The sequence below is a fragment of the Herpailurus yagouaroundi genome, unplaced genomic scaffold, assembly GCF_014898765.1.
Source record: "Herpailurus yagouaroundi ecotype Mexico unplaced genomic scaffold, PumYag 29, whole genome shotgun sequence".
Lineage (NCBI taxonomy): Eukaryota > Metazoa > Chordata > Mammalia > Carnivora > Felidae > Herpailurus > Herpailurus yagouaroundi.
Window position 1 is genome coordinate 100,148,409 of NW_024412377.1, and position 16,949 is coordinate 100,165,357.

General features: G+C 35.9%; 1 protein-coding gene across 8 annotated transcripts in view; it reads right to left on the reverse strand.

The window, feature by feature from the left end:
• POLK (DNA polymerase kappa) overlaps positions 1-16,949 on the reverse strand; it is a 73,030-nt gene that overhangs the window by 23,970 nt on the left and 32,111 nt on the right. For 6 of the 8 annotated variants that reach the window (XM_040450608.1, XM_040450635.1, XM_040450573.1 and 3 more), the window contains 4 exons: positions 16,242-16,361; positions 8,776-8,928; positions 4,903-5,034; positions 1,435-1,588 (listed from right to left, as the gene is read on the reverse strand). In XM_040450608.1, coding sequence (XP_040306542.1) covers positions 1,435-1,588; positions 4,903-5,034; positions 8,776-8,928; positions 16,242-16,361 — 559 coding nt within the window. The remainder of the gene's footprint in view (positions 1-1,434; positions 1,589-4,902; positions 5,035-8,775; positions 8,929-16,241; positions 16,362-16,949) is intronic. The other 2 variants (XM_040450616.1, XM_040450625.1) reach the window with 2 other exon arrangements.

The window sequence follows — 16,949 nt, forward strand, 5'->3', positions numbered from 1 at the left end:
AGCTAAGATAGCTGAAGTAATCATACCTCTGACAGAGGGCTAAAAGTAGTATGCATAATATCTACATGTTCCTTGACAGGGTTCTGGATAGGCAACAAAGATACCTTGAAAAAACCCTTAGGGTCATGAAACTTCTATTTCATTGTATACAAAGGAATCAAAATAAGGTCTAAACCAAAGAAGAGAGTTGGGAGTCATGACTTTTGGCAAGGCTGAAAACAGTCATAATCACTGTATAACCAGATTATAGATAATTTGGAAAACAAGAGGGAAAAAACTCACCCAATGTTTTCATGTTTCAGGTCAATTTTTAAAAACTCTATTATCTGTTAACAACTACAACAAAAGACAACCTCCTCAGATTCAATACAACCCAACATTTTCTTAATTAGATCTTGGGAAAAGAACTGCTATGAAATTACTTTGTTTAGGGATTCTGCACAGTCTTTTTTTTTGTTTATATATATAATTTTTTGTCAAATTGGCTAACATACAGTGTATACAATGTGCTCTTGGTTTTGGGGTAGAGTCCCATGATTCATTGCTTACATACAACACACAGTGATCATCCCAACAAATGCCCTCCTCAATGTCCCTCACCCATTTTTCCCTTTCCCCCAAACCCCCATCAACCCTCAGTTTGTTCTCCGTATTTAAGACTCTCTTATGGTTTGCCTCCCTTCCTCTCTGTTTGTAACTACTTTTTTTCCCTTCCCTTCCCCCATGGCCTTCTGTTAAGTTTCTCAAGTTCCACATATGAGTGAAAACATATGATATCTGTCTTTCTCTGACTTATTTCACTTAGCATAATACCCTAGGAAACAATCAACAAAACTAAAAGGCAACCGACAGAATGGGAAAAGATATTTGCAAATGACATATCAAATAAAGGGTTAGTATCCAAAATCTATAAAGAACTTACCAAATGCAATACCCAAAAAACAAATAATCCAGTGAAGAAATGAGCAGAAGACATAAATAGACACTTTCCAAAGAAGACATCCAGATGGCCAAGAGACACATGAAAAGATGCTCAACATCACTCATCATAGGGGAAATACAAATCAAAACCACACTGACATACCACCTCACACAGGTCAGAGTGGATAAAATAAACAACTCAGGAAACAACTGATGGTGGCAAGGATGTGGAGAAACGGGAACCCTCTTGTACTGTTGGTGGGAATGCAAACTAGTGCACACCCTTAAACTCAAGAAATTTAACAATCTCATTTGGTTTAAAAGTGACATTCTACAAATTTAACTTAAAAATTCCACTAGTACATTTTAAGTTTCTGATTTTTCATTTTTAATATTTTTTCATAATAAAGGTTTAACTAGTCCTACCATCTATGGATGCTAATGCATTAAATGGGTTAATTCAAAGGGCTTTTTGTTTGTTTTTTAGTTTGATCATTCTAATTAATTGCTTACCATTTTCTAGGGAGTTCCCTGTTTTGATGAAATACTTCCTTTTGTCCTCAGGCCAATTTTGTCTTTCCTGTAAGTGCTTTGTTATATTCAAGTAGGCTTCATCAAGACTCATGGCCATAAAATTGGGATCATAATCAGCAAGTATTTCCTTAACCTTCAAAAGGAACAAAATGGTTTAAATTCTGCTGCCACAGCAAAACCTGTCATATAACAGCTGATAAGAAACATTAATATTCTTACTTTGAAATATAGCAAAAATCCTACAATCAATAGCTCATAGATTTAGGGAATAAATAATTTATTGCTAGGGCAAGTTTGTTCAAATTCTCTTTTGCATTAAAATAGATCATGAAGGCAGAAGACAATGAAACAGCTTCATTTGATACAATCTCTATTCAGCCATCTTTATCTAGATATAATAAGTGACTCAAATAAATCTCAGACATCCTTCTGCTGGCACAGAAAGAACAGTTAAGTAACATAATTTTAAATAACTGGTCAAGAGTAGAAGTGGTAACAATAGGACCCTGCTCCGTCTCACCTTTTATGATGGTTTTTGTTCATTTTATTTATTTCTTTATAATGTTTTTTAAGTTTATTTATTTTGAAAGAGACAAGAGAGAGTGAGAGGGGCAGAGAGAGAGAGGGAGAGAGAGAGAATCCTAAGCAGGCTCCATACTATTAGTACAGAGCCCGATGTAGGGCTCAAACTCATGAACCATGAGATCATGACTTGAGGGAAGATCTAGAGTCAGACACTGATCCACCCAGGTGCCCCAATGGTTTCTGTTCCTTTTAGAAAGCAATAATCTTGGGGCACCCGAGTGGCTCAGTAGGTTAAGCATCTGACTCTTGACCTTGGCGCAGGTCATGACCTCAGGATTCATGAGATGAAGCCCCATGTCGGGCTCTGCACTGACAAACCAGAGACTGCTTGGGATTTTTTCTTTCTCCCTGACTCTCCCCCTCCCCCACTTGCCCTCTTGAGTGTGTGTGCTCTCTCAAAACAATTAAACATTTAAAAAAAATAAAAAGGAATAATCTTACATAAAGGTAGTATGATGCTTTAGAAAGTAGTTATATTTTAATTAATTATAATATGTACATAAAACTCCACTCAAAACATACATTAATGCATGTATCCATTCAGAAAATAAAGCTCAATTATCGTGATTTGGAATGGGAAAGAGGACAACTCTACAGTGGAAGTCTGTGACTATATTAAATTAAGAAGAAAAGTCTGGAGCTGCATCTTGAGATAAAAGAAATGAAGAGATCAGAATTTCTGTATGATTCCAGAAATGACTTTTATATAAGACAGTTTTATTATGTGAAACTATGAATTTTTTTAACCACTGAAGTATTACCTGAAATTAGAGGAAGTAGTTGCCAAAATAATATATATATTTGAAAAAAGTATTTATTGAATTATGTTATACTTCCATCTAGTATTTAAAATCTGTCTGCTGTATAATGAGAACTTTTTTGAAGTTTTATAAAAAGAAAGCTTTTTAGCTTATTTTAATTATGAACAGCTGTGTCAAAGGTAATTTTAGAAAATGGTGATATAAAACTTGGCCATGCTTTACTCAGAGAGTACCTTAATTAGCTTTGTTCTTGTAGAAGAAACCAGCTTTATAATGTACTCAAATGGAATCTTTCTAGTGAAAATGAAACTCTGGAAAGTCTATAGTTGGCAGCCAACTATGATTATTCTGAATGAGAAGTACTCCCTAGAGACACGGAGTACTCACTAACTTCCTTTTCATAGGATACTGCTTCAAGAACAAAAATAGACATGTTCCAGTAAAATTCAAGCACTCTGCCTTCCAGAACAGTTAAAGCTGTTCCATTCTTTTGGATAAAATAAAAATGGCTTTTCCTTAAACTTTTAAACCAAGCCACACATATTAACACCCTTATAGTCAGGAAATTTGTGCTGTAGTTCATTTACACACAAGAACTCACTCGTTATCTGCAAAAAAACTAGCTAGATCCTGCTCAAATTTGAAAGATTTCTTCAATATATGTAAAACTGCAGGAAACTAAAAATAATTCAGGTCTCATCATATCATCTGAAGTTTTAATGAGTTAAATAAAGTAGGACACAAAAAAATCCTTTCTTACAAGGTTTTTGAAGGATTTTCAAACTTACTGAAAGCCTACAATATTTACGGTAGCATTTCTACCCTTTTACATTAGGAATACAGTAAAAGACATAAGCAGTAACCACCTGTGAATGTGCTTCCCCCTTCACCACCACATTTTCAGAGAGAGACAAAAAGCACTTGTTGCCACAGACTGTTTTTGAAAGAATGAAAAAAAGAATTTGCTTTTTTATTTGGGGTAGAGCACCTTTTTAATTTCGGTGGGAGTCATTTCTAGAGTACATGAGGTGGAAAACAAATAAGAGGAGCAAATCTAAAGATTTTTCACATGACTAAATGGTACTAAGTGCTAGCTCATAGTTTCTTAAGGGTTTCAATTCAGACAGTCGTCGTTAACACTGTATTGTACTACAGTAGGCTAAAAGTGTTTCACGTAGTATTCTAAAATTTTAATTTATGACTTAAGTTTTAGCACTGGCATGATCAAAAATATCAAAAATAGAGAAAAATAGCAGCTTTTCCTATAAGACAGTTTAGGCAATTTTACTGAATTAAATCTTTATATTTCAAAGACCCTTTTCAAATCAAGATTATTCCGTTTTTTCTTCCATTATCAGTCTCTTGTACATTAAATGCTCATAAGCATCTTCACTAGACTATGAGGCAGGAAAACAGTTAATCAAAATACAGGAATTTTATTATTGTTTAAAAACATTTGATAAAAAAATTTATTCGCAAAACAGTTTGAAATTAATAACTTGAGATTATATAAATTATAAATACAAGGTGATTCTAGAAAGATATATTTTGTACAGTAAGAAAAAAACAGCTGAAGTTAATGTAGGTTAAAATAAGGCAATCCAAAGTTTTCTAGGGAAATAAGAGCTTCTAAACAGAAGAAAAAAATATATGGAAAAGCAAATATCTGGGAAATAGAAGGGTGTACTCTGCATACTCAGCTCAGTTTTCCTTTTTTTTTTTTTTTGTTAATTTTTTTAAATGTTTCTTTATTTTTGAGAGAGAGAGAGACAGAGCATGAGCAGAGGAGGGGCAGAAAGAGAGGGAGACACAGAATATGAAGCAGGCTCCAGGCTCTGAGCTGTCAGCACAGAACCTGATGTGGGGCTTGAACTCGTCAACTGCGAGATCATGACCTGAGCTGAAGTCAGATGCTTAACCAACTGAGTCACCCAGGCTCCCCTTAGCTCAGTTTTCAATAAATAAGCTGGACAAGTGATAGAGAGGTAAGATTTAAAGGGATAAGTTAAGACCAAATTATGAGGTGCTAAGGCATCTGGACTTGATTCTGTAAGTGAAAAGAAATCAGTCAAAGTCTGTAATAGGAGTTCATCAGACTTACCTCTCTACTCACAGCTTGGTATTTGTCAAAGTTTGGGGGCACTATAGTGAGTTGTGGGCAGAGTCTTTTAGCAATAAATCCTGGCATAGCTGCACGAACACCAAACCTCCTTGCGTAGTAATTCGAGGTAGACTGAAAGAAAACAGACCACATAGGAAAAAATATACAAACCTAAATGGACACTTGATCAATACGTTCATAAGAAACACATTACTGATGTGTATTTTCAAGTCAAGGACATTTCTTTTATAGGCCACTGCCTCGAATTGAGCTTTGACTTTATCCTATCATAGTATTATACCATGACCCTCTCTCTCACTGCGGTCTCCATATTTATAACATGATACTAGGAAATAAACAAGACTAATAAAAAGGTTCTCTTATATTTCCAATAACTAATCTTCACTTGTTTTTTTTTTTTTTTTTAAGTGCCATGAGGCTAGATGGTTTTAAGTTTATTTTTTTGGAGAAATAACACACACGAGCGAGCGCATGAACAGGGGAGGGGCAAGGAGAGAGAGACAGACAGACAGAGAGAATTCCAAGCATGCTCCACACTGTCGGCACAGAGCCCGATGCAGAGCTCAAAGTGGGGCTCGATGCAGGGCTTGATCTCACAAACCAAGAGATCATGACCTGAGCCAAAATCAAGAGTTGGACGCTTAACCGACTGAGCCACCAGGAGTCCCTAAACTTTATGGGTTCTAAGGCATACCTAATATAGTATACAGCAAAGTTTGGATGATGGTGGGTGATGCTACATGGAACTAATAGTTATAAAGTAATGATGCTACATGGAACTAATAGTTATAAAGTAATGTTACAGTACAAATAGATGTTATATGAAAGTAATAGTATAGAAAGTAATAGTATAGTATACTAGTATAGATTTGGAATTTGCTATACTTGGGGTTTGGCAAATTTTTCATTTACAACAAAAGTCAAAGGTTCTAATATATTGTCAGCCAAATTATATGTCAAAAATATAAGTGAATAAAGCTTAAAAGAACTTTGAAAATTACATTTTATTTTTTCAGGCTTGAATATCCTTTTTGGTGAAACACATTTGGTGAAAAAATTATGAAAGTCAGAAGGAGAACATTACTTTTAAATCTTGTTGATGATGATACCACACACAGTACCATTTCCAAAAAAATTTTATCACAAGTGACATCTTTGAAATCTCAAGTGAAAATTCAAAGGAATGCAAAACAGAATCTACCATATGAAAGGGATTACTTCAGAATAACATCAATTTGCCATTAATGGTTTTCAAATGGCATTTAATAAAAATCTTGATAGCACTCCAAACTATGCTAATCTTTGGTCAGTATTCTGGAACAGCAAATGCAGATAGCACTAGAAAAACAAATCAATATGTTAAATATAAATAAACCTAATGGAATTGATATGAAAGCTAGATCTGTAGTAGAGCTGAAACAAAATTTATAATACAACTTCCTTTAACTTTCAGGTTTGTGTTAGGTAGACTACATGTAAATCACAGCCACAGTATTTTACAGTTCCTCCTATCCAAGGGTGGGCTCCAGTGTCTCATGCAAGTGACTAGCACTGAGACTTGCTTTGATCAAAAAGATGTGAAAGAGTGACATTATGTGAGTCTTGAAACCTAGGTATTATGAAGTCTGCAACTTTAGCCTTTGCTTTTTTGGGAAGCCAGCAACTGTGTAAAGATCTTGGGTTAAACTGCTAAATGATGATGATGTACCATATGGACAGAGGAATGCTCAATGGCTGGAAACCATTCCAGCCACCTTGGCTGAAGGGCCAAGCATGTTAGTGAAGCCATTTTGGATCCTCCAGCCCCTGCTAAATAGCTCTAGACAACCTCAGGTAGAGTGGAGTTATCCCCATTGTACTCTGCTTAAATTAGAGAATCATGAACAAATAAATGGTGTCCACTAAGTACTTGGAGGGGTTTGTTATGCAGCAATAAATAACTGCCATGAGGTTCTAACTATAAATCCCAACTTAGAACATTTCAAGGATCTACCCAATTCATCAAGAAAGAATTTTTTTTTTAATGTTTATTTTTGAGAGAGAGAGAGAGAGAGAGAGAGAGAGAGAGAGAGAGAAAGTGAGCACTAGTGGGGGAGGGGCAGAGAGAGAGAGAGGAAGACACAGAATCTGAAGTAGGCTCCAGGCTCTGAGCTGTCAGCACAGAGCCTGATGCGGGGCTCGGACTCACAGACTGTGAGATCATGACCCAAGATGAAGTCAGACGCTTAACCGACTGAGCCACCCAGGTGCCCCAAAAAAGAATTCTAACTGTTAACAGACTGGAATAATCAAACATGTGCTATCACTACCATTAATTTCTAAATATACTTTTATGAGTTTAATAGAACAATAGCAATTATACTTCAAATCTCATTAGAAGGGAAGTCTATTAGCTGAGCACACAAAAGCAGTAATCTTTGTTTAAATATGGCAAATAATCATTTTGAATTTGGAAATAATAACCCATTTTTAGGAGGATAGAATTTATAGGAAAGAAAATATTTTGCAGATCTAGCAATGGATTTAGCTTTAACATGGCTACAGTATGCATTTGTGTATGTATATATACACACACATAGATAATTTCACATAGATTATGATATATGTTCTTAAAAATAAATGCATTTTTTCAAATATAGGCTGATTATTTATAGGAAAAGGAGAGTAGTCTTGCAATAAACACTGTTTTGAAACTTCAATTGTTAGTTGTCTGCATACTTATGGGAGCAGAGATAATGAACAAACAGATTATAGTTTTATAATAAAACAGTAACTCAGTAGGAAGCAGATTTATAGCTAAGGCATTTGAAAGAGTTAGAAACAGGGTAGAACTCTCTTTGTTTCTCTTATAGATATGTTTTTTTTAATACCAAAATCCATCTACTCCAGGTGTTATTCCTAATTCCCCACACAGTTTTAGCCACATATAGCAATCCTGGCCATCTTTACCTTCTATGGTTAGGGTGGCAATGAGGGAGAGCAACATGGCAATCACAAAAGTTAAGATTCTAAGCCATGGGAAAAACTAATTACAGTCCTATTTTAATGAAGTATGTTACTCTAGAACTAAGGTTGGGAAATCTTTTCTGTAAAAGTCTGGATAGTAATTACTTTAAACTTTGCAGATCATAGGGTCTCTGTTGCAGCTACTCAACTCTGCTCTTTTAGTATTATTATTTTTTAATCGGAGAGAGAGATAGAGAAAGCATGCACATACAAGCAGGGAAGAGGGGCAGAGGAAGAGAGAATTTTAAGCAGGCTTCATGCTCAGCGTGGAGCCTGACGTAGGATTCAATCTCACAACTGTGAGATAATGACCTAAAACGAAATTAAGAGTTGGCCACTCAACTGACTGAGACACCCAGGAGCCCCTCAACTCTGCTCTTTCAATGCAACAACAAATGGATGGCATGTGACAGAGTTCCAATAAAATTTTATTTACAAAAAAAAGGACTAGATTTGGCCTGCAAGCCACTGTGTGCAAGCCTGCTTTAGAATAACATTTCCTTTTCTTTCTTCTCCAGTTCTCTTTAACTAGAACAGTTGCTTTAAAAAATATAATTTGCAACAGAAAGATACAATGTCACTCTACCATTCACCAGGTTTGTAATTTTGGGGAAGTTTTTAAACACCCCTCTGACTTAGTTTCCTTGTCTGTCAAATGGAAATAAAAATTTCCTCAAGTGATGTTGAAAGGATTCCGTAATTGAGCACATATAAAGCACACAGAAAAACGCCCAGCAAACTGGTAAAGCTTACCAAAGGCTTCCCCTTCCCCCTTCATGAACCAGTAAGCTTTACTTGAATATGTTATGAAATTTCCTTTTTTGTCTTTGATCTTTACCTACTTACCAACATCATCATTGATCCTACAGCAATGGGTTTATCCTTCAGTTCTGGATTGTCCCTCATTTCTACAGCTGCATAGAAAGCATCCATGTCAATGTGCACTATAGTATTGTTCAGATCCCGGCTCTGTTCTAATTCCATTGCAAATCTGTCAACCTTAATTTTTTAAAAAGTTAACGTATTTTTAGTCAACATGATATCAAAACACCATAATCATAACATTAATCTCTCGTTTAGTAGGTATCTATCTCTGTCCATCTATCCATCCATCTTTCCACCCACCCATTGACCCACCTATCTATGTATACATTTTTTTGTTGAAGTTTCTTTTTTATTTATTTAACTTTTTTTTACTTAATTAATCTCTACACCCAACATAAGGCTCAAACTCACAACCCCAAAGTCAAAAGTCAAAGTCATATGTTCCACCGACTGAGCCAGCCAGGTACCTCTATCTACTTACACTTTATTGTTGTTTATTAAGGCTGATAATTGCTTCTATTTTCATGAAGATAGGGAGTTCATTCTCAAATATCTCACCCTACCAAGTCTTCCATCTCTCACTCACTACAATCACATAATAGGTACTTAATAAATATTTCTTGAATGAATGAAATATTGTAAGTGCTTGTATCAAATGATTCTTCTGCTTTATAAATTTGGACATCAACTAATGGTAAATAAAAGCTTCGGTAAAATAAACAACTCTCACTGACTCATAACATTAACATTTTAAAGTAGCAACAAAGGAAATCTACAACGAAAGATTATATACTTCTTTGGCATATTACCTTTACGCTGAAGAGTACTGTACAAGTAAATGTACAAATCATAATGTAAACATTCACTCTGTAGAACTGTTTTTATAAGGCTAAAATTCGTAACCGTTAGTCAATACAAATCAAAATTGAAAATTGAAGCTATAATTTATTCTTTCATGAAATCAATATATACGTCAAATATAATAGCCAAGAAACTTATCTTTAAAGCATTTTTATTTCTCTAGAGAGAAAGAATTGGATTGATAAGAAGAAAGGGAAATGAAAGGAGGTAAAAATAACCAAAGTATGGCAGGCAGTAAGAAAAAGGTTTATGTAACAGACAGACCATTTCCAAGTGTTCCTTTTTTGTGGCCTCTACTATAGAGGCTGAAGAGAAAAGAAGCTAAATATGCTTCCCAGCTTTCCCCGTAGCCGAGGGTGGTGGTGTGACCATTTTGATCTATGATCACTTTGAATAAGATGGAATACATAAGGAGCATGGAATAGTGGCTAGCAAATGGGACAAGTTTAATGAATGTAATCTCTTACTAAAGGATCAAAGGATAGCTGCACAGCAAAGGAATAAAAAACTGAGGGGAAAATAGATATAAGCAATAGGGGTAAGCTCTGGAATGAAAGCAATTTCCATCATGTGGAGATCTCTATAGCAGGTTTTCTCAAAAGTGGAAAGATGCAGGGGTATAATTCAGTATTTCCTCCTCGTTAGACTTCAACTCTGCTTCCATTCTGGAGAATTTTTTTCATGGTCTTCCTTCTTAGCATTATAGTGACACTAGTTTCCCCACTAGCTGCAGGCTAAGACTGCAACTTCTCTTTTAGAAATAATCCTCTGAGGAGCACCTGGTGGCCCAGTTGGTTAAGCGTCCGACTTGGGCTCAGGTCATGATCTCACAGTTCATGATTTCGAGGCCCACGTCGGGCTCTGGAAGCCTGGAGCCTGCTTCAGATTCTGTGTCTCCCTCTCCCTCTGCCCCTCCCTGGCTTGCACTCTGTCTCTCTCTCTCTCTCAAAGTTAGAAATATTAAAAGAAATAATCCCCTGAACCATATTTGTTTCCAGTTGGTTCCAGTGAACCTCTAGAGGGTCTGCTTCTGTTTAGGCTACAACTCACTGAGATGCTCTGTGCCTTTTTCAGGCTGTTCCTCTGGCTAGGATGATCTTCCTCATTCTGTCATAAAGCCTTGAAGGGTCAGCTCAGATACCTCTCTGTGGCTTAATTAGCTCTCTGTCCTCCATGCCACAGAATTTAATGTTCCCTTAGTTGTTTTCCTGCCCTTATGGGGCACTTACTATATTAGATACTAAATTATGAGTTCTATCAGGATAAAGACTTGATTTGCCTTTAAATTCTTTTCTTATAAGAGAGAAAGAGGTGAGACTTATAGGAGAAAATACATAAATTTTACACTGATAAATATATATATATATTTTTTTCTGGTTTAAAAAGAGGAAGTAGAATGTGCAGAAAAATTTTGCAGAAGGCTGATCTCATGCAGTGAGATACCTAATAAGTGGAACTTTCACATGACTCCAATCTATCATCCAGATTTAAAACAACTATTTTTTCCAGTACTTCGATTTTAAATTAGAGAATAGCATCCTAACATAAAAAAAAAAAAAAGATGTAGACAAATCATGGAGGCTAATAAAAATAAGGGTGGGTTAAAAACTACTCTATTTTAATCTAGAAAATATACCTATGATAGGAATCGACTGAGAATACGGGAGCAGCATTTGAAGTATCTTAACCCATAAATAGTGGAAAGGAAAAAGATAATAAATGGAAAGCAAACCAGGTGGAAAAAAGCTTTCCTTAGCCTCATATGTTAATTTTATGACAGCTCCTTCAGCAATCTATTATCTTTTCTGTGCTTCAAGCAAAAGTACAGTTGGCAAAAGGAAACCTCCCCACTGAGTGACTCACACATTCCGCTTTCCTCTACTCTCATTACTCACCCTTGTCTAAACACTTTTCTCTCTGCAACTACCAAATGCACACCACCCTGCTTTTCTCAAATTTCTTCTAATGAAATCCTCATTCATGTTTTCCATTCTTCTATTTTCCCTTACAAATAACTTCCATGTTCTGATCTGAGCCTCTCACGTGTATGTTATCCCTTTTGCCACAGTTCAGAACTAGTGTGTGTGACCATGGTTAAGAATAAGAGCTTCTTCTGGGTCTTCAGTTACATGTTGGGGGCAAGTTAACTCCCCTCATTCTTACTTTTTTTGAAAAGTGGGACTAAACCAATCTCCAACGATTGGAAGAATTAAAAGAGCTACTCATGTAATGTACTCATCCAGGGATATGGAAAGGGCTTCATGATATTACCCATAATTTTAAAAACAGAAGTGACATCTATTGAGTATATCAAATGCGTCCTATAACCACGGTGGCTAAGTGTACAGATTAGAATCAACACTTCTATGTTAACTCATTTAGTGATAAAAATAATTCTGAGATGGTAATTATTATTCCCATTTTGTAGATGAGGAAACTAAACTTCAGTAAGAGGAAGTAATCTGCCCTAAGTCATACAGCTGGTAAATGTTAGCACTAGACCTATAAACCAAGTTACTCTAAAGGCTGTGCTCTTTCCATTATTTTATAATGCTTCCCTAAAATGGATCTTAAAAAGTCTTTAATATTGAAATAACTTCAAACCAAACTCAAATAGTGTATTTTATATCAACATTATGCTTTATTTACTTTTTTTAAAAAATCCCTTTTTTGATTACATTCAGGAAACTGTTTCAGAAATATTGTTTTTCATTTTCCTGACTTACTACTACCCTAAGTTGGTAAATAAACCCAGGTCCATAAAATCAGTTGTTAAAATGGTCAAAATGCACAGATTTGCTGTGTAGTTTCCATTTAATATAACATGGATGTTTGTCTATTCTTTTTTTTTTTTTTTTAAGTTTATTTATTTATTTGAGAGAGAGAAAGAGAGAGGGAGACCATGAACAGGACAGGGGCAGAAAGAGAAGGAGAGAGAGAGAATCCCAAGCAGGCTCCACAATGGCAACACGGAGCCCGATGTGGGGCTCGATCTCACAAACTGTGAGATCATGACCTGAACCAGAATCAAGAGTTGGACACTTAACCAACTGTGCCACCCAGGCACCTCAGATATTTGTCTATCTAATTTATGAATCCATGTTATAACAAGATGTTTTGGCAGCTACAAAAATGATTGTGCCTTTAAGAAGTCTAAAGAGGGTAGGATGGAGTGGGGAACACTTAGGTTCTGAATAAATACTCCGGGAGACTATAGAGGTTAGTTAGCTCAGCTTGACTAACAATAATAGTTCCTACCATCATAGCATGCATACAAAAATCTATTATTTGGAAAATTCATGACACTGGAATAGAAACACATTTCCCATGGAAAACCTCTCTTACTCTCAGATCTTCTAGATTCCTTAGGATTTCCTCAATCCCCTCCCATTTACACAATTTCTTTTAAAGGAAGCTCAACAAGTGAAACAAGTTAACAATCAACATAAAACAGATTTCCTGCCACTCCCCTTTCAAAAGATGTCAGAGAGTCTCTCATGAAATAGTCACAAAAACTGTAACAAAATCTGAAGCTCTGTTACACAATATAAAGTATTTTCTAATACTTCAGATTGTTAGCATATTTAAGGATTATGAGCTTTAAAAAGAGTCATGAACAGCAAAAAGTTCTTATATTGAATGACTCATATGCATTATATCTTAAAGCTTTTTAAGAGATATTTGTATAGACGATTAAAACTTACCAAAAAAAGGTTCTGAAAATAAATTGCCTAAGGATTAATATCAATTAAAAATAATGTTATTATACACAGAATGGATTTGTTTTAACTTGATGAAACAATGCTTAAAGTTATGCGAAAGAATGCATGAGAAAAAAATTTATAGAATCGTAGTGAAGGAACATATTAAACATATTATTATTATTGAATAACTAAAATTGCATGGTATGATAGAGGAAAAGATTCAACTGAATAGAAGAGAGAATCCAGAAACAAATTCAAGTACAATGAGAATTTAGTATAGGAAGAAAGAAAGGGCCTGGGTGGCTCAGTCTGTTAAGTGACCGACTTCAGATCACGTCATGATCTTGCAGTTCATGAGTTCGAGCCCTGCGTGGGGCTCTGTGCTAACAGCTTGGAGCTTGGAGCCTGCTTTGGATTCTGTGTCTCCCTCTCCCTCTGTCCCTCCCCTGCTCGCACTCTGTCTCTCAAAAATGAATAAACATTAAAAAAAATTAAAAGGAGAAAGCACGTGAGCTGACGTAATGTGTGCAATTTCTCTTTCACTTGTTGAATAGCAAATTACTTGCCTTTGATTTTTTTTCCTCATTCTTTCTTCTTTACTGGGGTCTAGAATATAGACTGGAGGTAATCCCATTTTGTAAACCAGGTAACGGTAACACTTAGGGGATGACAGAACAACACGATGTAGAACCTGGGTCCCTAAATTACTACAGTGAGTAGAACCACCCAATCAGTTGGGACTACTTATCTATTTTTTTAAATGTTTATTTATTTATGAGAGAGAGAGAGAGAGAGAGAGAGAGAGCATGAGTGGGGCAGGGGCAGAGAGAGAGGGAGACAGAGAATCCAAAGCTGGGTCCAGACTCCAAGTTGTCAGCAAGAGCCCAACATGGGGCTTGAACCCATGGAACTGCGAGATCATGACCTGAGCCAAAGTTGGACGCTTAACCGACTGAGCCACCCAGGTACCCCAGGAATACTTATCTATTATGTGAGAAAGAAATAAACTCTTAACTGATCTGAACCACTGTATTTTGGGATCTTGTGCCAGCTACTTAGCCTATATACTAACAATAAAAAAGGAATTCCCATAGGAATGAAATATTAATGGCTAATACAAGGGAAGACATTCTTTTTCTGTCATAATCAAAGAAGGTGCAAATTAAAATAAACATGAAATAATATTTAGACACTACCAGCAAAAACTAAAGGATTGATAAAATTAATAAAATTTAATTTGAAACAAGTATGTAAGGAAACTAGCACTCTTGTGTTGAAAATGTGAAACTGTACAATCTTTGGTGAAAATAACAGGACAAGAGTACAAAGATATGTAAATAAGAACAATCATCGCAAAGTTATATATAAAAACAAAAAACTGAAACCCATGTGGGATAAGGCAAATAAATTATGGTACCTCCATACAGTAGAATGCTATGAAGCACTAAAAATGCTAATTTTGGGGGTCGTCTGGGTGGCTCAGTCAGTTAAGCGTCTGAATTCGGCTCAGATCATGATATCGCAGTTTGTGAGTTTGAGCCCCACATAGAGCTCTGTGCTTCAGCACAGAGCCTGGAGCCTGCTTTGGATCTGTGTCTCCCTCTCTCTCTGCCCCTCCCCTGCTCGTGCTCTTTCTCTGTCCCTCAAAAAATGAATAAATGTTAAAAAAATTTTTTTAAATGATAATTTGGGAAGGCAAAAGCAAGTGATCTTTCTTTATGAGAGGAGACCACTTATCACATAAAATAAAAAACTAGCTTGTGCTCTAGGAAAGCATATATGAAGAAAATGACACATTACAATTTGGCAAAGAAAAAAACATAAAGTTTGGCATCTCTGAACTATACTATCACGAGAAGAAATGTGTGGCCTAGATCAATATGATTTTATCATCATATTACAGCCTAAACTGCTTTGTTAAATTGAATCAGATTTTGATAGAGGATAAAAACTGTCTTTAAAAGTAAACTTTATTTAAAATTTTTTTTTTTAAATATATAAAAGTAAACCTTAGGTTTACCAGCAAAACCTTGACTATTTTGAGTTTTCAATCTACTACATGATGCCCTGCAGTGTTGCTCTACTCAAACTCTTCTCCTGGAATAGCTTTTAAATACCAGAGGAAACTCTTTTGAGTATTTATTCCCTGAAGATACTGGAGAAGCCAAAAGCCTCCAAATTTTTAGAAGTCTGGTGTTTTATCTTAAAAATTCATGCACATTTAGCATTCTACCTTAGTTTTAGTACAACACAATTATGTTTTAAATTGCTTTATAATTTAATTAGTGAACATGTTCCCCTAAATCTGTTTTGCAAAATCAGCATTGAAGAAAACATGCCACATTTATCTTGTGGCCTTTTGTAGCTGCAAAGTATGTATATAACAAAAAGAACATAAGCTTTGGATTAAATCCTAGCTCTGAAGCTAGGCAAGTTATTTACCCTAATTAAGGTTCCATTAACTCTTCTGTATAATGGAGGTGACAATGCCTAGGTATGGGGTTTTTTTTTTTTTAATTTTTTTTTTTCAACGTTTATTTATTTTTGGGACAGAGAGAGACAGAGCATGAACGGGGGAGGGGCAGAGAGAGAGGGAGACACAGAATCGGAAACAGGCTCCAGGCTCTGAGCCATCAGCCCAGAGCCCGACGCGGGGCTCGAACTCCCGGACCACGAGATCGTGACCTGGCTGAAGTCGGACGCCTAACGGACTGCGCCACCCAGGCGCCCCGGTATGGGGTCTTTATGTAAAAGAGTAGACCCATATTTAACAAAGTATGCATGTTTGTTAAATTTTATGCTTTATAATATAATGAACATTTACATTTTACCTTGTTTTCAGTTGTGACTTGACCATGATGCATTTTAACTATCAATTACTATTCTACCAGCTTTCACTTTCTTTAGCAATTAAATTAATACCTGTAATTGTGCTTTCCTTAGCTGTTGGCTGGTAATTTGAGCTTTTTGTTGCATCATATTTTCAATTCGTTGGTTGACTTGCTTTTCTTTCTTGAGCTCATTTCCATAAAATTTGGACCCCTTTGTAAGAAAACAAAACAAAGCATAAGAAAGTGTCAGAAGGAAAGCATCACTGTAGTATGTATAACCATGGTACCTAAGTGTATAGACTAGAATCACAATTACTGAATTCAAAACTTAGCTCACTCCTTGCTAGCTGGGTGACCCTAAAACTACTAATCTTTCTATGTCTCAATTTCCTTACCTGCAAAATGAATTTATAGTTACCTACATCATAGGCTTGTTGAGACAGTAATTATACGCTGCAAACTCTGAGATGAGTACAGATCGGCACTCAGAAAATAACAATGTGTCCTAGACAGGATCCATGGGCATATCCAAGCCCTCAGTCATTTGGGTTATCAGTTATCTCCTTCACTTTTATGTAAAAAGCATTTATAAAATTTTGGGGCACCTGGGTGGCTCAGTCGGTTAAGCGTCCGACTTCGGCTCAGGTCATGATCTCATGGCTCATGAGTTCAAGCCCGACATCAGGCTCTGTGCTAACAGCTCAGAATCTGAAGCCTGCTTTGGATTCTGTGTCTCCCTCTTTCTCTGCCCCATCCCCACTTGCACTCACTCAAAAATTTTTTAAAAAAGCTTTTACAA